Source organism: Lactuca saligna, chromosome 3 (genome assembly GCF_052625555.1).
Source record: "Lactuca saligna cultivar CGN05327 chromosome 3, ASM5262555v1, whole genome shotgun sequence".
Classification (NCBI taxonomy): domain Eukaryota; kingdom Viridiplantae; phylum Streptophyta; class Magnoliopsida; order Asterales; family Asteraceae; genus Lactuca; species Lactuca saligna.
In genome coordinates, this window is record NC_136419.1 from 23,563,562 (window position 1) to 23,586,011 (window position 22,450).

General features: G+C 38.9%; 1 protein-coding gene across 1 annotated transcript; it reads left to right on the plus strand.

The window, feature by feature from the left end:
• The first annotated feature begins 3,277 nt into the window (after nucleotides 1–3,277).
• LOC145034789 (uncharacterized) lies at nucleotides 3,278–5,441 on the plus strand. The gene is made up of 2 exons (XM_078983300.1): nucleotides 3,278–3,367; nucleotides 3,940–5,441. The coding sequence occupies exon 2, from the start codon at nucleotides 3,973–3,975 to the stop codon at nucleotides 5,404–5,406; it is 1,434 nt and encodes a 477-aa protein (XP_078839426.1). The 5' UTR covers nucleotides 3,278–3,367; nucleotides 3,940–3,972; the 3' UTR covers nucleotides 5,407–5,441.
• Nucleotides 5,442–22,450: the final 17,009 nt, after the last annotated feature.

Consider the following 22,450-nt stretch of genomic DNA (forward strand, 5'->3'; position numbering starts at 1 on the left):
TCACTTTCACGCGTTATTAGGAAAGAAAATAGAGCAGACATACAACTCGATCAACGCAAAATGATGTGATTTACGAGCGGCTTGCACCAAATTTCATGGCATATTTGACAAGCTTAAAAATATGCATAGAAGTGGTAGCAATGATTTCAACATTTTAGCAACTGCGGCCTATGAATACAAAATTACCACCAATGGTAAACCATTCTGCCACCAAAAAGTGTAACATCGTAAAATTTCAAAACCAAAATATTCGTTTTTAAAACACATAAAACTCATACATTATATTTCATAAAAACCATAAGTATCTCAAATGTCAACATAAATCCACAAACAAAAGTCAAATCCCAGAATCCTCAACATAATCTCGATCAAGTGTGTATAATCACGTAGGCGCCTTCCCGCGGTCCTGGGAAGTACCTGAAACACATATCACACAACACGGTAAGCACGAAGCTCAGTGAGTTCCCAAAATACCATATACACGAATAATAATCCTCTCATGGCTATAACTCGGCATGGACCCTCCGGTCTCATGCGTCTCGGTGTGGACCCTCCGTCATGTGTCTCAGTGAGGACCCTCCGGTCTCACAGCTCGGTTTGGACCCTCCGGTCCTATCTCGGTGGAAACCCTCCGGTCCCACATGGGAATAGGGTAGCTGGTGAGGTGGAAATGAGGACATAAGTTTCCTTAAATAGGCCCCAAACCCGGGATTTAGGGTTTCCTCACAATGCGCCAACTAGGCGAGTCAGCATCTCTAACTCGTAGAGTCGATTATTTAACCCGCGTGGCCAAATCCAACTCTACTTGGCGAGTTGACCACACAACTCGCCGGGTTACTCATTAATTCCCAAAAAAATAAATAATAAATAAATGTAATACTTGGGAGTCGGGATGTTACAATTCTCCCCCACTAGAATCAGACTTCGTCCTCGAGGTCATGCTCCAAAAATAACTCTGGATACTGCTCTCGCATCTCGGACTCCGGTTCCCAAATCCACTCGGACCCCTGCCGATGTTGCCACTGGACCTGAACCAGGGGCACCTATTTGTTCCTTAGAACCTTCACTTTCCGATCCAAGATCGCAACCGGTCTCTCACTGTAATTCAGGCTGGCATCGACCTAAATGTCCTCTAATGGTACCACCGCCGTCTCATCGGCTACACACTTCCTTAACAGAGACATGTGGAAGGTGTTATGAATCTGGCTCAACTCTACAGGTAGCTCCAACCAATAAGCTACCTTACCCACTCTAGCGGTTACTCTGAAAGGACCGATGTATCTAGGGCCTAACTTGCCCCGTTTCCTGAATCGAATCACCCTTTTCCACGGGGATACCTTCAGGATGACAAAATCTCCAACCTAGAACTCTAGCTCGGATCGTCGTCGGTCTGTATAACTCTTCTGACGACTCTGGGCCGTCAGCAACCTTTGTCTGACCTGCTGAATCTGCTCGATCGTCTTCACTACTATCTCAGTGTCACCCATCACTCGCTGCCCTACCTCTCCCCAACATATGGGATTCTGACACCTCCTCCCGTATAGAAGCTCAAAGGGAGGCATGCCAATACTGGAATGGTGGTTGTTGTTGTATGAAAACATAACCAAGGGCAAATAGGTGTCCCAACTTCCTCCGAAGTTCATAACACATGCACGCAACATGTTCTCAAGCGTCTAGATCGTCCGCTCACTCAGTTTGTCTGTCTGTGGGTGGTAAGCTGTACTGAAGTGCAGTCGGGTACCCAACTCTTCATGGGACTTCTTCAAGAACCTGGAAGTAAAACACACATCTCGATCTGATACTATCGATGTCGGCAGCCCATGCCGTGCCACCACCTCTCGAACGTAAATCTCGATCAATTTATCTGCAGAAGAGCTCTCACTGATAGTGAGGAAATGAACACTCTTCGTCTGCCGGTCCACAATCACCCATATCACGGTAACCCCACACGCAGTTCTCAGTAACTTGGTGATAAAATCCATAGAAATTTGTTCCCACTTCCACTGGGGAATCTCTAAAGGTTGTAACGGACCATATGGAAGCTGGTGCTCTGTCTTAACCCGACGACAGGTCAAGTACCTCTCAACTACTCATGCCACATCCCTCTTCATACAGGGCCACCAATAATCTCTCTTCAGGTCCAAATACATCTTAGTGACCCCTGGAAGAATCAAGAATCTCGATTTATACACCTCCTCCATCAATACACGACGAGCTCCACCTATATAGGGTACCCAAATCCGCCCTTGGAAAGTCATAAGCTCACAACTATCCATCACAAACCCAACCACACACACTCTCTCTTGCGGTTCTCCAGTCTTACGGCAACCTGCCCAACCACACACACTCTCTCTTGGGGTTCTCTAGTCTTACAGCCTCCACCTGAGCCTCGTGGATGGTATCTAAGACTGAAGTTATCACTGTCATCCTCATACACGCATCTTGGATCGGAGCGCTCTCGACTCTACGACTCAAGACATCGGTTACCACATTAGCTTTGCCTGGATGATATAAGATCTCAGAGTCGTAGTTATTCACTAATATCTCATGTTGTCGAACTAAACTTTTTTTTTTTTTTTTTTTTTTTTTTATGTTTTTAAAAAAAAAAAAAAATTAAATGCTAGATGCTTCTAAAAGATGACCCAAACACGTCTTTTTTTGTTTAATAAAATACTAAAAAAGATTATTGAAATATAAAAGGATTAAAAAAAATTAAAAGATAAATCATGTTTTTAAATCTGAAGAGGACCGTATAAAAATCTATAAACCACATAAACCAAATTTGCAATTTGTTATTATATAACAAGGTAATAACTAGTTTGTTTTGTATTTTTGTACTCGTCTTTTCTCCAAAACAATGTCTTTATTAAATTAATACAATAAAATTTATGATTTATTCTAATAATATTTTATGTAATATATGTTAGTTATTAATTATAGGTGTAAATATTATTTTATTTATGTTATTTTATACTTATTATTATTAATATTATTATATTATTATTATTATTTTGTCAAAATTAATGATATTTCATACAATATACTTTTAGTTTTTTTTAATAATACTGCATTAAATATCGTCTTATTTAAAATATAATTTTATTAAAAAAGGTTTTTGAGTGGTTATTAAATCCCCTTCTATTTAGGATTATTTGATGATTAAAAGTAAATCTCGGATGGCGTAGGGCGTCCCACAACCCATGGCAATTTCTTAGGATTAAAAAATTACCGACTCATTGGAAACAAACCTTCGTAATTTTCGTTAAAGTCGACCTATATTTACCAATTACCAAAGAGCTCTAGTTTCTTGTCTTCTCTGCGGGCCCTCTTCCGACATCACAACTTCCACTAACGTTCTTCTAACAAGGTAATAGATCTCTTCACATTCATTATAATTCTCTTTATCATTTACAATGGGTACTTGGTTTTCTAAACAATATTATTTGTATTTTCCATATAAGCATTTGTGAGAATGATCTTACAACTTTTTTTTTTTTTTTTTTTTTTTTAATATATGTATTGGGACCAAAAAGCTTGACTAGGAGGGTGTTTGGGAGTGCTTTCCATAGCTAAAAGTGTTTTTTTAGAAAAGTGCTTATTGGTTTATGGTTTTTTTCTAAAAACAGTTTTAAAAATATGTTTGGATTGACTTTTAAGATGGTAAAAGCTAAAAAGTCAATAAACCTTAAAAAACCACGATTCTCTTGCTTTTTAAAAACTGCTTATTCTCCTTTACCAAAAAGCCAGTTTTAAAAGCATTTTTAATTTACCCAAACACATTTTCAGCTTATTTGCTTATTGGATAAGCAAATAAGCTAATAAGCCTTTTTTATAAGCAATCCCAAACACCCCCTAGGAGAATAATCGTTTTACAAACAAATGTTTTCTTACCTTTTACTAATACTTATATTTATACATACATTATTATTTCGAATGTAGGTACTCTTATAGTTGGTGGTTTGATTTTGACCAATGTCGACAAAAGGAAGGGATACCAGCATGAAGGAGAAAAGAGGTAGGTCTCCAAGGTTGCCTCGAACAGTTAATGACAAGCAACATGAGACCAAAGGGAGATCTCCTTCGTTGTCTCGAAAAATTGAGATCGTGCAACAAGGGAAATCTCTAAATCCTCCTTCGATTCTAGAGCGAAAGAAGACATCAACCTCAACAGAATCTAGAAAAGTTCCTACTATCCCTAGGCCTTCGACAAGTATGAGTCGTGGTCCTTCTGCTCATAATCCTAAAAAACAAGTGTCCCAACCCAAAACCAAATCTTTAAGACGACCATTAGATAGGCCTACACCACCTTCTAAAGTTGTGTCTACTAAATCAAAATCAAGCCCCAAAAATATTATAGCATCATCCATGAAAACATCCGGTTCTATGAAACCTAAGGGTTCCGAAACATCTCGTTCTCCTCTTAAATCGAAGAATTCTATAAATGTTAAGGCCAAGAATGGTAGTATTAAGAATCAAACTACAAAAGGTTTGGGAAGCACGATTATGGCTATTGAAAAGAAGCCAATCATATCGGATGCCCTCTCATCATCTCAAAACAATCACAACATCATAACCCATGATCAGGAACCGCACAATCATAGTGTCGTACCTCTTGGGAGCAATGATACATTGCATGACGAAGTGAAATTTGAATATGGTGGCCAAATCCGTGTTTGTGAGAATTCAGATTTCGTAGGTTTAGTAAGAGATAAAGATATGCTTGGCTTCGAGATAAGTTGTGATGATAATGTGTCGTTTGCTGAAAGTGTTGATAACAAACATACAGATGATCGTGATGAACATATCAACCAACAAAATCAAGCCGACGATACCTATGATATTATTAACGACCATCTTGATTATCCTATAGTAGATCAAGAACATCAAGAAGTATTAGAAAATGAACAAGTGGCTCAAGATGTAGAAGTTGGGTCAGTAGATGAAAATAGAGAAGCTAAAGATGAAGATATCGAAGAAATCAAATTAGACGATGTTGAAGTCGAACCAGAATATCAAGAACATGAAGAAACCGAACTAGAAAGTGAAGAAATCAAACAAGAAGAACCAGAACATGAAGAAACCGATACAGAAGAAGCAGAACACGAGGAAACAAGACCAGATGAACTAGAAATCAAAGAGGATGATGTAGAGGTACCAAAAAATGAAGATACGACATTAGAAACGGTGGTCAAGAACCAAGAAGTTGTTATGCATGGGAAGAAGGATTCTACGACGTATAATATTGTGATAGAGGAGACCGTAAGTAAGCTTCGGGAACAAAGGAAAAATAGGGTGTTAGCATTAGCTGGTGCATTTGAAACTGTGATTTCACTCGAATCCGATGTGTCACCCAAGGATTTCTCTCCAAAAAATTTGTCCCCGAAGTTATCCCCCAAGAATATATAATTGATTCATATTAATAACAATTAACATTTCAAAAATATATTTGGATTGCTTTGATGTGGTCGTAAATATAAGTTGCTAGGTCTTTTAAGCATTTATTTAAGCTTAAAGGACACTATTAAGGCCCTACTTCGTTCAAATACCTTTAATTATTATTTATAACCAAGCGGAGACTAGAAACATAAAAAATTAAGGAACAATAGGAAGTCTATATTTATCTAAAAGACCAAGTAATTAATATCATACAATAGAATTTGTTGTATGTGGATGACAAGAGTTTTATATATAGGAGGTGAATATCCTATTTGTTCCTAACGGTCAACAAGTGGATCATTAATCAATTTGGGCTTAGGTTTGACCGTGAACTGTTTAAAGGGTGTTTGACTTATCTTTTCAGAGAGTTTATAAAAAATCAAGTTTTTCGACTTTTTCAAAAAGTCATTTTTTCTTCTATCAAAATCTCAAAAGTTGCTTTTAAAATATTTTTCCCAAACATTTTTTTCCTTCTACCTTTTTTCTAAAAATCATTTTGGTCTCTAAAAAGATAAGTCAAACATCCCTTAAATATGCATAGAAATTAAATTTATTAGCAGATAATAAGTTTACATTAAGGGGCGGAGTTTCAAGATATGATTTTTTTTTTTTTTTGGGGGGGGGGGGGGGGGGGGGGTTTAAAATATAATATGTAAAAAATAAATGGTCAGAAATTTTGATTTTATTTATCGTCAAAATCTCGCGAGATCATATGGTATTTTCATAATTAATTGCGAAATTTTGATAACTTCCGAGGAATGCTAATTGTTTTAAGGGTATAAGTGACAAAAAGAGAAAGATTAAAAGAAAAAAGAAAAAATAAAAGGAAATTTCGGTCATATGGCCTCTCCAAGAACTAACATGTGCCCCACACCCCCAACATGATAAGTGTTAAATCCTTATTGGCTGGTGGGATTTTATTTTCCACTCGCTTAGTTTTTCGGCCATAACTTTTTTTTTTCTTTGAAAATAAAATCTGAAAAAAAAAAACAAAGTTCTTAAAATTTAATTCTCCAAAAATCATGAAAATTTGAAAAAAAAATTATTCATAAAAAAAACCCAGAAAAAAATCTCCAAAAATTATAAAAATTTAAGTAATACTTTTACTCATTATTCTAATGACTTTGTAAAAAGATTTTTTTAAAAATAAGGTGCTTTAGATACCAAACTTGATTTTAATAGATTAAAAGTTTTTTTTAAAAAAATGTTGAACATAATATGATGCAAATAGAGATTATTTAATATGTTTATGATTTTTAACTTGTTATGATCTAAAACTATTTTGATTCAAAGATTTAATGATCCTTAATTATTATATTTTTTATGATTCAAAATTAAATGATCCAAAAATTATAATTATCCAAATATTGTATTGAACAAAAGTTTTATTTAATTCAATATATTATGATCCAAAAATATATGATGCATAATATCCTTATGGTTTAAAATACTATCATTCAAAATTTTATGATCCAAAAATAATATGATTAAAAAAAGTATGAATGAAAAATATCATGATCCTTAATATTCTTCTTATTTGAAAATTTATAATTGTTAAACATTAATAATCCCAAACCGATATTTAGTTTAAAAAATAATAATAAAAACAAAAAAAAAACCCCTACTATCTTCAAGTATGTAGTAAGATATTAAAAAAACAAAAAAAAAAGTTTTTTTAAACGAAATAAATATAAAAAATGAAAAGTATATAAAAACATTAAAACCGAACATATATCTATTTAAGAAAAAAACTGAATTTTTTTTAACGAAAATTAAAAAAAAACAAAAATAAATTAAAAAGAAAAAGGAAAACTCATTTAAATGACGTTCCATGGACGTTCGTTGCGCATGATTATTCCCTAGAGTCTGTATTACATTCAATGCATGTGTGCCGTTTGCGAACGCGTCATGACCAAGTAAATGAGTTTGAGGTTTGTGTCGTTGACGAAATGATTGGAAAAGAATAGTTATCACGGTTCCTACTAATTTTTTATTTCTTATCGGATCCGGACCAAATATATATATATATATATATATATATATATATATATATATATATATATATATATATATATATATATATATATATATAACTTTGAATTTTATAAATGCTTTAGTTGACTCTACATTCACTTTAATATATTTAGTTGACTCAAACATTTAACTTAATATATTTTAGTTATGGTATTTGTATATATATATATATATATATATATATATATATATATATATATATATATATATATATATATATATATATATATATATATATATATATATATATATATATATATGGTATTTTGATTAATCTTTTATCTTGAAGAAACCATCTTTAGGTAGTTTTGGGCTTCAACTATTCATGAGTTTAAGTCAATAGTTGCACGTCTTTATCATCATATTAAGTTTAGGGATGTTATTCGTATCAGAACTGGATCAAACCAACCTGAACTTGGATCTGAATAACTCGAAAACCGAATAAGGGTAAACCGAAAACCAAACCGATTAACTAATACGGATTCGATTCTGTTTGGGTATTAATCGGTGCAGTTCGGTTAATACCCGAATAACATGTAGAAGATGATTAAGAGCTTTATATAACCAAAAAAAACTTAATAAACTGTATTAGGATTCTATAACTCGAATAATAGAATAACATTGTACTTTTATACATCAACATAAAACATTCATAGAATAACATAACACAATAACACATTGAAAGTATAGCATTTACATAGTAGATTAACATAACGTGAATTAATTTCTTACTTGAGTTTCTTGAGTTGGAGCCTAATTTTCCATCACTAGACAAAGTATAAATTCGTGAATCCTTAGAGACAATAGGAATGGTCAATTTGTGAAATTCGAAACAAGAGAAAGGATCGAGAAAAGTGATTTCGAGTTTGGAAATAGATGAGAAGATTGGTTGATTTTGAAATGACGAGAACGAGCGTAGGGTTTTTTTGTTATGAACGACGAGGACAAAAGTGTGGATCATGATTTTGATTTTTGTCGATCAGAAAAAGGAGATGAGGAATGCTTATTTGGGTAGGGTATTTAGAACAGAATAAGCTCTTATTTGGGTAACCTGAAACGAATAAGCCCTTATATAGATACCCGAAACCCGAATCGAATTACTTATTTGGGCCTAACTCGATTCGGTTTGATTCGGGTTTCCATGCTAAATTCTCATCCCTAATTAGGTCTACATTTATGTTAAGTTCTTAGAAGTTCAACTTTAACTAAACCATTTAGCATATTGTGTCCTTAATTATTTGCAAATGCACTTTTATTTATTTCTCTAAATGATAATCATCAATTAAATTTTATATATTGAATTTGAGACTTACAAAAAATAGACATATTATTATTTTTTGTATTTAACCCTATATGTATATGTATAGTGTGTAATACATGATTGGATTCAAAATAAAACTAAATTACATGAGCAAATTGCCCAATTTAATCTCGATTTTAATAAAATCCAGCTGATGTGGTATTTTATATGGACCATGAATTTTATAATCGTCTCTAACAGCTTGATAACTGTTTTTTATTTAGACTGTTAATTTGTTTAATCGAGCAATTAAAACTATCATTTGGCTTATGTTCTTTATGTAGCATCGAGACATGATGACTTTATGAAATTACGTTTACTCATGATTTTGTGGTTTGCTCAAATAAACTAGCAACATACATGGTTTTCTCAGATAAGATAAATGGGTTGTGCTCCCTTGATTGTCCAGATAGATAACAAGATAGATAACATGGGACGAAGCAAAATGCTTACATCCGCTACTTACCCTCTCACCCACTGGGTCTCCGGAAAACATATCCAGTGAATATGTCCGGTCAAAACTTGCTACCTCTCTCTCTCATTCCTCTCTCTCTCTCTCTCTTTTTTCTCTCTCTCTCTCTCTCTCTCTACGCACACAAAGCCACACACAATCACATTTAGGGCTTCATTTAAGGAGAATGGTATATGATCCAATGGTTACCAATTCTATTGCATGTCAAGACTGAAAACCCCCAACGAATCTTCCATCATGATTTGTCGGCTTCCTGGGGGAAACATGAAACCAGTTTAAAAAATAGGCAGAAATGGCCCCTGAGGTTTGGCATGATGACAAGTTTTCCTCCAGACTTGATTCCCTCTTCAAAAGAAGTTTCCAAGAATTACTCTTTGGACCCTCGACTAAAACATATTCCATTTATTGAAATTAATAAATCTCATTTATTTATTTAATTAATAACTTGGCCAATAAATAGCAATAGTCTTTTAAATACTTTTTAATCAATTTAAATATTCATGATTTCTTATATATATATATATATCTTTTAAAATGATTAAACCGTGAACGAGGTGTTACAATTCTCTTCCATTAAAACTGATTTTGTTCTCAAAATTCGTATTGGCTAGAACCGCGTAAACCACTAAAAACTCGGAACTCCAAAATTGAAACCACGAACTAAGTCCATCAACAAGCCCCACAATATCATAATCATTAATGTGAAACCTCATAAATCACATCCTAAGACTGACAACATTCTTCATATGTATCATTCCTTTAATCTATCTAACTATGCACACTGCAACACTATGCTGACACAAGCACAAAAAAACAAAAATAAAATTTAATCACAACAAATCAATCAATCACAGACCCAGAATTCATGTTTGGAAGACCTCAGACGCACACTTGACTTCCTAACAAGTCATCACTAATCCTATAATCCCATGAGTGAAACCATGGTCAAAACCAAACTTGCGTGAAATCCAAACTCCCAAAACAACTCAGGTACAAAATCATCTGCCAAAATTCCCAAGGGTCTTAAAACCACCCTCACCACCGAACTCATGGTATTCCCAACCAGCATACCACTTCCCCTATGTCAATCTAAACAACTATGGGTCATCAATGGCCCCAGGACTATCAACAATCCTGAGGATTATTAACAACTATGAATATACTCATCACATCTATCAGCTACTAAGACTCAGCTAGTCTAACATGTACACCAATATTACATAAGTAATATAGGGAGAGAGCTCACATGAAACCTCATCATATAACGAACATGAGTCAACTAGTAAGAATCCCAGTAATGAGTTGTTAATATACCACCATGAATTTTCCAGCAAGTCAACACCCTACAACTACCCAACTCAACATGTCGGTCACTGAGCTACCAGTGACAACACTATATTGCACAAAGGCCTATCTATGCCACACGACTAACAATCCAACACACGCGTATCCACTACACAACTATCGAATCCTCTCACAAAAATGGAATCTACGTTGACTCATGGCGCGCTGTGACGCCATCCAATCATTAGGATGGGAGGCTTGCAGCTCCTCACCATTCTTGCCATCATTCCAATCACAAACATGAAGACTGCCAACATGCATCTAATGAACCTAAAGATATACTACCATCATCATACTAACCCATAAGAACCTTGACAACATCCCACTCAACACTCTTCTTGATATACATAAGCCCTACCATTATGAAACACACACTCTTCCACAGGCCAACTGCCATATACTGTAATGACCCAAAAATCACGACTAAAAATTTCTTTTAAAAATATTACTAAAATCATTTTTAAAAAAACCGCATCATAAGTCATAACATAATTTCCGAGTATTAATCCAAAACATAATCGTATTATCAGAGTAAACATTACCAGACTAATTATCTATGGTGTGTGCACTGCAACCTCTCCGGGCTCCTCTTTTGAAAATTGATTACCTGAAACCAAAAATGAAACCGTAATCACAAAGCTTAGTGAACTCCCCCAAACTACCACATATCATACAATAACATATAAAGCACATACTGGGCCTTGCCCACTGCATCGGACCGAAGTCTGGACTTACTGGGGCCTTGCCCCCTGCATCGGGCCGAAGTTTGGAAACTGACTGGAACCTTGTCCCCTGCATTGAACCGAAGTCCGAACTAACTGAGGCCTTGCCCCCTGCATCGGACGGAAGTTCAGAAACTGTCTGGGACCTTGTCCCCTGCATCAGACCGAAGTCTGGACTAACTGAACATAACATAAACATATCAACTAGCATGAACACATATACTGCATACTGCATCGGGCTGTATCCCGGAACACATAACACATAAATCATGTCTGAGCCACGAAGGCATCAAACATACTAACTAGTGCATTAGACTGAAATCCGGAAACTACTACTAGCTAAACGGGCTGACATTGTGGCCTTAGACCCGTTCCTACTGGAAGGAAACTCACCTGCACTGCTGAAGTTCTTGATGATACCCTTCTGACTGCTATCAGGCAACTCTCGAACTGCTACTCCAAAAACTCCCCGATCTACTAATACAACATATAACACTTAGTCTGACAGTCCTCCAAAAGTCAACTAAGTCAACTCTTGTCAAAGTCAAAGTCCTGGTCAAAGTCAACCTTCCAGGTTGACCCTACTCGCCGAGTTAGCCTACTGACTCGCTGAGTTCATAAGCTCAGAAACCCCTTTTATTCGCGACTCGACTCGCCGAGTCAGACCATGACTCGCAGAGTCCACTAATTTCCGAGTCCTGACTTGTCCAACTCACTGAGTCCCCACTCAACTCACTGATTCGAGTCTTAACTTGAAGGGTTTGGGGTTTCGCGACTTGACTTGCCAAGTCCAAGAACTGACTCGCCGACTCCAAGGCAATCTTCAACAGACTCGTCGAGTTGTTCATCGAACTCATCGAGTTCATCTCCATCTTCATACTACTCGCCGAGTCCACTCGAAGGACTCGCCGAGTCTATTCAGTCCTTCAAACATTCAGAGGCTTTTGAGTCATGCATGGACTCCAAATTGCAATTCCACTCTTCTAAAGCCTATTCCTCACGTAAAGTGGCAAACTTTACGTGTAGCTAAGGAGATATAGGCTCAAAACACTATAAACTAGGGTTTAAGACAATGATGCTTTACAATTAAGCCATAGACTGATGCTTTATGATTCTCTAGGCCAAGATACACTTAGATTCGAAGTAGCAACTTCAGATTTGGGCTTCTAAGTCGAAATGGTTCTTAAACTTGCCCGTAAAGCCCCAAATCCCATGATAAAGGTTGATCTATATGAAAAAGAGTGAAGGTAGCAACTCATTACCTTTAAATGATCTGAAAAATCCCACAAACTCTGGATCTACTGCCACTCCTTGAATCTCCAATGGTTCCCTTCTACCTTCTTCCTTCGAATCACCCAAAATGGCAAAAAAGCTTGAATGTGCAACAATGGAGGCTTAGGGTTTCGTATTCCGGATAAAAGAGGCTAAAAGGAACCCTAAGGGAGAGAATGAGATGCTTAAATAGTGCTCAAAGTCCCGGATTTAGGGTTCCCCTCTTCAGACCGGACTCGCCGAGTCCTCTTTGCCGACTCGCCGAGTCGGTCACTTAATCGATCCCCTGGATCCCGCTCCGACTCGTCGAGTTCCTCCCTGGACTCGACGAGTTGACCCTTTGACTTAAGGTTTCTTTCCTTTCTTGTCCTTTCTGATTTTGAGTGCTACAACTCTCCCCCACTTAAACTAAACTTCATCCTTGAAGTTCGCTATGGTCAACTGACCTGCAACCCGCCTCCACGCCCTTCCTGGTGACTCTAACCCTTTTTGTCCATCACTCCAGCCACTTTCAGTGTTGGTCACTACTGGTGGTACATACTGAATGCTTCTTATTTCCATAACTTAGTGTTGAGCATTCATCCCAACGAATGGATTAGATAATCCTTCGAGTGAAAGATTCATCCCTGCAACGGTTAAGACTCATATAAGAGGTGCACAACAAGGTCAAACCCTCCCCTTTGAGATTATCCAACCCTGTTGTGAGAGGCGTAGCACCCTCTGACAACTTGCTACCTCTTACCATACTCCCCTTATCATTACTACCTCTGACTGAAAATTATGTTGCTCCTCATCTGCCTACCGGATGCACTGAGACCACCCTGGTCCAACTAATCTGCCGATATATGGGTTACCAGACTCCCATCGGTCACTACACCCCATCGCAATCTCCTAGTCGCTTCCAGCGACTTCTAAAGATACTTTGACTATCTGTAATTGTTCTATCCACTCTGCCACTCATACTGAATCGATGCTATTGGAACCAGCCTGCTTATCTCCCATCTTGCTACTCAACTTCCAATAACTCGAGCCTTCCATCTTGAAAGAAAGGTTGACTGTCTAATTATCCTTGCAGATCTCTTATACTTGGCAGAAGACTCAACTGATCCTGCTGAGAGGGACTTGCCATTTCCAAATCAACCAACTATACCATCAGCACTTGCATTCCAACACAAATACTAATACTGTCCATAACACTGAAACTATCCGAAACACTGAACTGCCTACAACACTAAACTGCCAGAAACATTGAACTGCCTGTAACACTGAACTGCCTGAAACACTGAACTGCATGAAACACTGAACTGACTGAAGCACTGAACTGCCTATATGGCTGCTTCCCAAAATATCTCAAGACCTTCATGTCTCCAATCATTCGTCGGTTATTTGCAACACCGAGTTCCAAGTCAACTGTGTAGCCCAAGGACTCCTTAGTTAGTCGTTCCCACAACTTCTAAACAAAATCTTTCTCTGGAACTAGTTTCCACTAGTCATCCTGTCACTGAGACCCTAACAACCTCCCGATCTAACCGACCGGGTCCATACGTCGAATCCTGACATCATCAGATCCAAGACTAAAAAAATGATGGCTTCCAGACTAACGGTAGCCCTTAACATACACGAACCCAAGCGGTCCACTACTTCCCTGATCTCATAACTATGGTGACGATCCACTGATAAATCGTCGACTTAACAAAAACTGGACCATTTGGGAAATCCGAAATCGAACCCGTCGATTCCCATATCCTCACTGCTGCACCCGAACTGGTGGGTATTATTGCTTCCTCCGCATCCAAACAACGCGCTCATGCTGCCTACCAACCTGATAAAGGCTACGGCTACACCCGCAGACTTACAACTCTCTAATACTATCTGGCTGCTAGTGAATGCTACGGCTACCCCCACAGACTTACAACACTCTACTACTATCTGACTGCTAGTGAATGTTACGGCTACCCCCGCAGACTTACAATGCTCTACTGCTATCTAACTACTAGTGAATGCTACGGCTACCCCGCAGACTTACAACACTTTACTTACTAACTGGTTGTTGCTGGAAAAATGTTGCGGCTTTCCCGCCACTCTACCATGCTCTACAGGGTGTCTCTGCCACTGACTACTAACACGAAAGCATCTCTTGCTAACCGTTCTCAAGATCCTCATTCCGACTCACTAGAGTCCTACAGGCGGTGTTCCAACCCTGAATTCCCAACCAGCTACTAACCATCTCGATCACATGAACTCATTGTTGGGAAGTTCCTCAAACTCCCAACTCTGAACTCCTCCATCCATCAATCGTTGTGCTACAACTCTTTCTTCTTGGAGATCGCTTACTCATTCTGGATTTGCGTACTCTTACCGTTGTATACTCGGAGGGCTCTCCCCCACTTGGATCCGACTAACTCCTTATTGCTCACTGGTCGAAAGGATTCCCCAACCTTCCTTCCATGAAAAGGGCAATCCGCTACCCGCCCACGTTTACCTTTGTTGGCGCTCCAATTAACCCTTACTAGATCCGAACCATTCCTGCTTAACTAACCGAGCACTCTTCAATCCTTCACTGTATTTACTTTAGTGACTGCATCCTGAGAACTTGCGTTCAGGGTAAACATCCCCAACTCACTTCCCTACTATCCGCTAGCTACTTCACTAGAAGCTTTAAATCGTCACTACTGAGGATATAACTTATCAATACCTAAATGACATCTTCCGAAAGTAGTGAGGCACTATTGAATCTTACATATACATGCTACAGTCACAACATCGGAAGTAACCTGATATAGAGGGGACGACCTCCAATTTACCATTCTAATTCCAAGGTATGTAGATGACATAAAGCTCAGTCACAAGCAGGTAATATAATACCCCAACACATATGCTTATAGATATCAATGCAACAACATAACAATAATATCATGAATAATAATTGGCAGGAAGGTAAAAGATACATGCCCCCATCATTCAGTGCTGCTCGAATCCTTGTTGAAGTCAACCGGAATACTCGGCTCCTAGCCGTGGGCGCCCTTGCCCGACCCTAATGTCTGCTGGTGGTTTTCGAAGTCTCAGGGGCAGGAGCTAGCACCTGCCCTACTGTATACAAACTTGGACAGTGGGCCTTTTTGTGGCCCCTCTGACTACAACGGAAACATGTCAGATCAAGCCCCTGAGCGATGGTAGTAGTACAATCTTTTCTAAAATGACCATTCTGGCTGCACTTGAAACAGCCAGGATCGCCACCTTTACTACTCCTACACGCACCCTTGTGCGTCCTGCCACACTTCCCGCACCAGCCGCGACTCTGGTAATCCCTCGATCTCGAATCCGACCCCTTGGGCCTCTTGCCCGAACCTGTGGCTAACTGAGTCTCATTCGTTTTCCTCTTCCTTTTCGACTCCCTGCCCGTCTCTTGCTCATGTGTTACCTCGTCGACCCCATCCATCGACTGAACAACCACTGTTTGATCCTGGAGCTTCGCGTTCAACCTATCGGTGACCCTTACGACAATGTCGGGCAGCTCCCCGTGAATGGCTTGCGAAACCTCCTTAACTACCCAATCATGCAGATATCTTTCTTGTAGATAGGGTGCCCCGCTCACTCCTGCCCCCTGATGGCAAGAGCTAAAAATGAGATCTCCCTCCCTGATGGATCCCTGAACCCCATAAGAATCAGGCTCTAGACGAGCCCCAAACTGCCCTGAAACTATCCCGACCCTAAAGGCCTCAAGACGACTGTCCAAAAGCTCCATAATGGCCTCCCTAACTGAACCAAATATCACATGAGTATGATCAATGATGTTGCTCATAATCTCTGCAGAAATGACATCTCTCATCTGATCATCAAACCGTCCGGCTCTAGAGCCTTAGCCAGATCCCTCCCCGACACCCGAACTGCCAACTGATATCTCGCGCAACGTCACCATGCTGAAAACACATCACAAAAACTGATCAATATACATACCGCTGCTAAGGGATCTCTCACACACTCTACTAGTTCCCTAGTTTTGCCTTGACCCCTCTTGAATCAAGTACGGATCCTCTGCTTTCAGTAGTACGGGCCCATACTACCTTCCACATCTATCTGTACATTCCTCAAGAGTTACCTCAACTCCACCAAGTTCCTTTCCTCTACTGCTAATCTTTGCTACTCTCATCCTAAGCTTGCCCTAGAGAACCTTTGACTCCACCCAAATAGTCCTTAGCTGCTGAAGGTCTCCTCGTAATACCAATTAGCCATTACCTAAATACCATCACATGTAATGAGGCTCGGATAATCCTTCGAGCAAGGGACTCATCCCTACAACGGTTAGAGTCAGACGAGAGTTGCGCCGCAGGGCCAAATCCATCACTCTAATATTATTCAATCCTGACCACATGTGACATGACGTATTCACTTAATGGATAACTCCCAACACTCAGAGTCCCACAAAGCACAAATCAAGCAACATTCAGACAAGAAGGAAACTAACCCAGACAAATCTATTCTCATAACCAAGAATCTGCACTAGTATACAATGTTGGACTTATGCTATCAGGCATAACCTAATAGGCTATTGTAACACCTGGTTCCTGGTATGTAAATCTTATTTGAGTATTTTCCATTTTTAGCCTTGGACTCGACGAGTCATAGGTCCGACTCGCTGAGTAGGGACGAGACCCAGGACACGTTTAAGTTGGCGACTCGGCGAGTCCATATCCTGGACTCGGCGAGTCACCGCTGTTGGATGAAACCCTAAGTTTCAGGGGTTTGCACCCTATTTAAACCTCATATTCGCCCCATGCCAGCCCCCATTCACCCCAGAGCTCCCAACCCTCGTTTTAAGCTTGTTCCTTGAGAGTTTGAGGCTATTGTGTGTGTTCTTGAAGGCTTTGAGGCAAGAAAGGGAAGTGGATCAAGAGGAAGGAAAGTTTGCCACTTTACGTGATGAATGGATTGTAGGAGGCTAGATCTACATTTTGGATCAATTGCATGGCCTGGAATGCTTCTGTTTGGATTCAGATCGGTTGTACTCAGCGAGTCACAAGGGTGGACTCGACGAGTTGCTTGAAGATGAGCTGGAACTCGACGAGTAGGTTGAAGATAGCCTTAGACTCAGCGAGTCTTGTCGAAGAATCCCAATATTTTCTGGTTGAGTCGAGAATCGGTGAGTCAAGGGATGACTCGGTGAGTTGGGTGCGAGTGGACTCAGAGTTACTGGACTCGGCGAGTCTCGGCGAGTTAGGTCGCGGATTAAGGGAAGTTCTAAGCATAGGGACTCGGCGAGTCATCTGGTGGACTCGGCGAGTAGAGTCAGTCAGGGGTTGACTTTGACTTTGTCCAAGGTTGACCAGTTGTCTTTTGGGGGTATTTTGGTAATTATGAATATATATATATATATATATATATATATATATATATATATATATATATATATATATTGAGTTGAGTGTTTTGGTGTTCAGTGGAGGAGTTCGTGTTGGAGTTCGGAGCAGCGGGATCTTATCCTTTCAGCCGACAGTTTCGAGGTGAGTTATCCTCACTATATCAACAGGATCTAAGGCACCAAGGCTGGCCCTTTATTGGATTGAGATTCGGATATGGTTATTATGTTATTGTTTGATATGTTTGCATCCTGGTAGCTAGGATAGTATATGTTGGAGACCCAGTTAAGGTCAGTTTCCCGATGTGTAGAGTGATGCTATGCTAGTGACCGGTTAGGTCGGTAACCTGGTTAGGGTAATGATATGCTATGTGATCTGCTTGATCGGTTTGTTGACTATGACTGTTATGTGATTGTATGTTATGTGCACATGGTTGTTTGGAATGGAGATGGGTTGAGGCGGGTCCTGCTTTGTGCTGTAGGCCAAGATACCCAGGGCGGACCGGTTGTTCCAAAGGCCCAGCGAGCGGTCCAGATAGGCTGTAGGCCCCACAAGGGCGGACCAGACGTGCTGAGGCTCGGAGAGTGGACCAGGCTGATTGAAGGCTCGATGCGGGCGAACCATTCATACTGTAGACTCAGAGAGTGGACCAGGTGGGTTGAAGGCCCGGTGCGGGCGGACCAACCACACTGTAGACTCGAAGGACATGACTAGACTCGGAGGGTGGATTCGGTGGAATGAAGGCCCGATACGGCGGACCAGTCACACAGTAGACCCGATATGCATGGCTGTTCTATGTTCTGTTATGTTATGTATGCTTTATATGTTATGGGCCGGAAGGCAATATGTTTTGGACCGGAAGGTCGTAGCTTGGAAGGGCGTACATGTGGTTGGTATTTTGGGGGTATCTCACTAAGCTTTCGGGCTTACAGTTGTGGTTTAATGTTTTTCAGGTTCTTCGGGAGATTGTGGCAAGGCAAAGGCGTGATCGTACCGTCCCTCGCGTTTATGTTTTATGAAATGGACCTGGGAATATTCTGATAAATAATGTATTGTAAACCTTTATGTAATAATGTTATTAAAATGAATTGTTTTGAAAAGTTTAAATTATGTTGAAATTTTTGGTCGTTACACATGTAGTAGTAGTTCTTCTTCGGGTTGGTTGATCCATCTTCTTCACTTGCTACCACCATGCATATCTTTCCTGTCTTCCTTTTGTTGTCATGCTCATTATCTTCATCACCAGAAGACTAAACCTGATGATCCTTACAAAATTGAGCTACACATGCTTTTGCTTTTTCCTTATCCTTATCTTCCATATCCTGAGCCATTCTAAGATAGAATGTTTTGTCTTTCACCATATTTACTTTACAGTCTCTTGAAAAGTAATTTTCCTTGTGAAAGACAAGAACACCATCTTTGTTGTCTTCGATAGTAGTACCGGAGTCTGGTGATTTGTTAGTCTGTGGAATTTCCTTATGATTGGAAATCATTTGAGGAGCATTCTGAGGTTGAGGTTGGTGATGAGGATTTTTAGAATTTCATTGATGATTATTCTGCGGGCTGAAGTTTCGGTTGAAAGGTGGTTTATTGAACTGTTGATTTTTGTAAAAAGTGGGTAGTGGGAGTCGATTAAACTGTTGAATGATGAAGGTCATGGCATTTCGAAACTATTCCTCCTCATCTAGTTCTACATCTAATTCATATGACAGCAGTGAGTTATCATATGGATGTTGATATGATGAATTTCTAGTATAGAGATACTACGGTGCTTTGATGGCATATTGAGGATCTTGAGCCATTAAAGCAAGTGATCCACTCATATATGCACATTCTTTTAACACTGTAGATTCTTGAGCCTAAAGTTCACCATAGAGTTTGAACAGTGAAAGAGTCTGAATCTCCCTGTCTCCTTGAACTATCATTTTTGCAATCATCCAATGTCTTCCTAACCCATTTAGAAACTGCAGATTAATTTCATGGCTGCCTATGATGGTACCAACATTTGAGAGTTTAGTGAATATGAGGTTGAATCTCTTAAACGAGTCATCAAGACTTTCATTGGGTATAGCTTTGAAGTTGGTGAACTCGTTGAGAGTAGTGGTGAACTTTTTGTCTTGTGCTTGTTCAGAACCTTGGTAGAGATTTTTTAGTACATCCCATATCTCGTTTGTAGATTTATAGTTGATGATGATGTCAAAGTGGTATGGAGCAATGCCACATGAAATTTCATAGAAGGTAATTGCATCTTTCTCCATATTTTTGAGATTATCGTTGGTAGGTCTGTTCATGGCCGCCAGACCGCCTACAAGTCTTGCTTGAGCACCATCAACTGCAATGGAAGTGAGAATAGGGACATGATGTCCTTCTTCTACAGATCTAAACATCTCTTCCGAGTCTCTTTAAATATATTTCCATTCTTTAGGACTAATGATGATAGTCACTTGCAATAAGTATTGAACCTCCAACACCATTTGAATTGTTTAAAGAATAAGCTTGTGCCATTTTTCCTTGTTTTAATGAGCTTTTAGTGGTATAGAAAGACTTTTAAATAAGATTTTTGTTGAGAAAAAAGCTTCGATTTTCTAATAGGATTTAAAAAGCAACAACTATAGCTCTGATACCAATTATTGAGAGAAAAACTTAATAAAAGTTAATAACGAGATAATATATTGTAGAATAGTAATTTAATCTTAATGGATATTTGTTAGATCAATAATAAAAGTTAGATTGCGCAAAAGTAAGGAATGTAAATAGCATTAAGTTATATCAATAAGCATACACAAGTAGACACTTAATTGAATCGTAACATGGTTTGCACTCAAACCAGGTTAGTAAATGATTAACAACATAAGTGAAGAGAGGCTCAGATAAAGTATCAATCAGATGACTTTAGATAGTATACAGATGAAGAAATCTTATATTGATAAGATCATAATTGGTACTTCAACATGAAGTGGAATCCTTTATTTATGGAGGTCCAAAAGTTACAGGGAAATGATAAACAATTACAAAGCGAATGACTGCGGTGACTCTGAAAGGTACATCATATAATACTAAGTTTACATGTATAGTCAGTAAAGATAACTTGTCACAGTCTTCATGTTCAAAGATGTCTTCGAGTATTCTTCTCGTCTTCGGGTTCCAAACAGTTTTTAACAATCTCCTCTTCAATTCATAAAAACATTGGGTCTTCGGGTCCTTCTTAGTTGTCGAGGGGCACTTTATGGTATCAACACTTCCAAACTTCACCACCACCTTCTACTTCCTTTGAGATACACAAAAACACATTCACAAGCTTCAAAATGCAACAATAGGGATAAGGTTTCCAAGGGACAACGTTTCAAGTGATGGAGGATGGAAATGGGATGAGGAAATAGGACTTAAGGTTCAATATATATGGTCTAAACCGTAAAGATTAGGGTTTATGTCCAGGCAGAGTACACCCTGTGTATTCAGACTACGCCCTGCATATTCAAAGTACATCCAACGTACTCCCTAAAACGATGTTGTTTCGCTAAAACCCCTTTATGCCCATCATACCATCCAAGTACACCCCACGTAAGGGAAAAAGTTGCCAAAATCACCAATTAAAGGATTAGAAGGAAACTTACCAGGATTTGAGTGTAACAACTTGGAGCACTTGGAGCATCATGGAGTAACTTGGGGAACTTGGATCACATAGAGCAACATGGAACATTATGTTGCACCATGTAGAAAGAAGTTGCACCATCATTGGGGATGTTGTGCCAAATGATAGCATGATGCCCCATCATGTCTGAAGTTGCGGCAAGGTGATTTTGAGCCATGGAGATGATGTTGCTCTGTCAAGAAGGGAAGTTGCGCCACGGAGGAGATGTTACGCCATCATTGACCATCTTGGTACATGTTGTGCCATCTCGATTCCTTTATTATTCCATGTTGATCCACGTATGCCTAGAGTATGATCATGATCAAGAAATACACCATGTTGTGCCACCATGATGGATATTGGGCTAATAGTGATCATGATGCTCTACCTATGCATCATGATGCTCTACTACGATCAATATGGTCCATCATGTGTGCTATTGATGCTCATGGGTTGTTTGACATGTAAGAATGTTCTAGAAAATGTTGCATGGTGGAATATGATTGGTTGTTACCTTTCATAAGCCTATAGGTCAATGGGTTTTTCCCATTAAAGTTTTTGGTATCATCCCTCAACTATAAATATGGATGTCTAGTTAGTCATTTGATGTGTCTTGTATCTCGATCGTATCCTTAGTGAGTAGGACGAATCTTTGGTGAATTATACTTGTAACCTCTTTTTGAAAACTTTAAAATAAAGAATAGTCCCCTCCTTCCCATGGACGTAGGTCACCTTGACCGAACCACATAAATATTGTGTCTTTATGTACTTTTAGTTTTGCTTCCCTTACTTTCTAACAAGGGTCATCAAAACTCGGCAAGTAGCATCGGATTTGTTCAGAGTCTTGATAAGTAACGTCTGATCTCCTAACAAGTGGTACTA

Bases quoted from the DNA above. Each gene is read 5' to 3' on its own strand.
- LOC145034789 (XM_078983300.1), top strand. From the start codon at position 3,973: ATGTCGACAAAAGGAAGGGATACCAGCATGAAGGAGAAAAGAGGTAGG.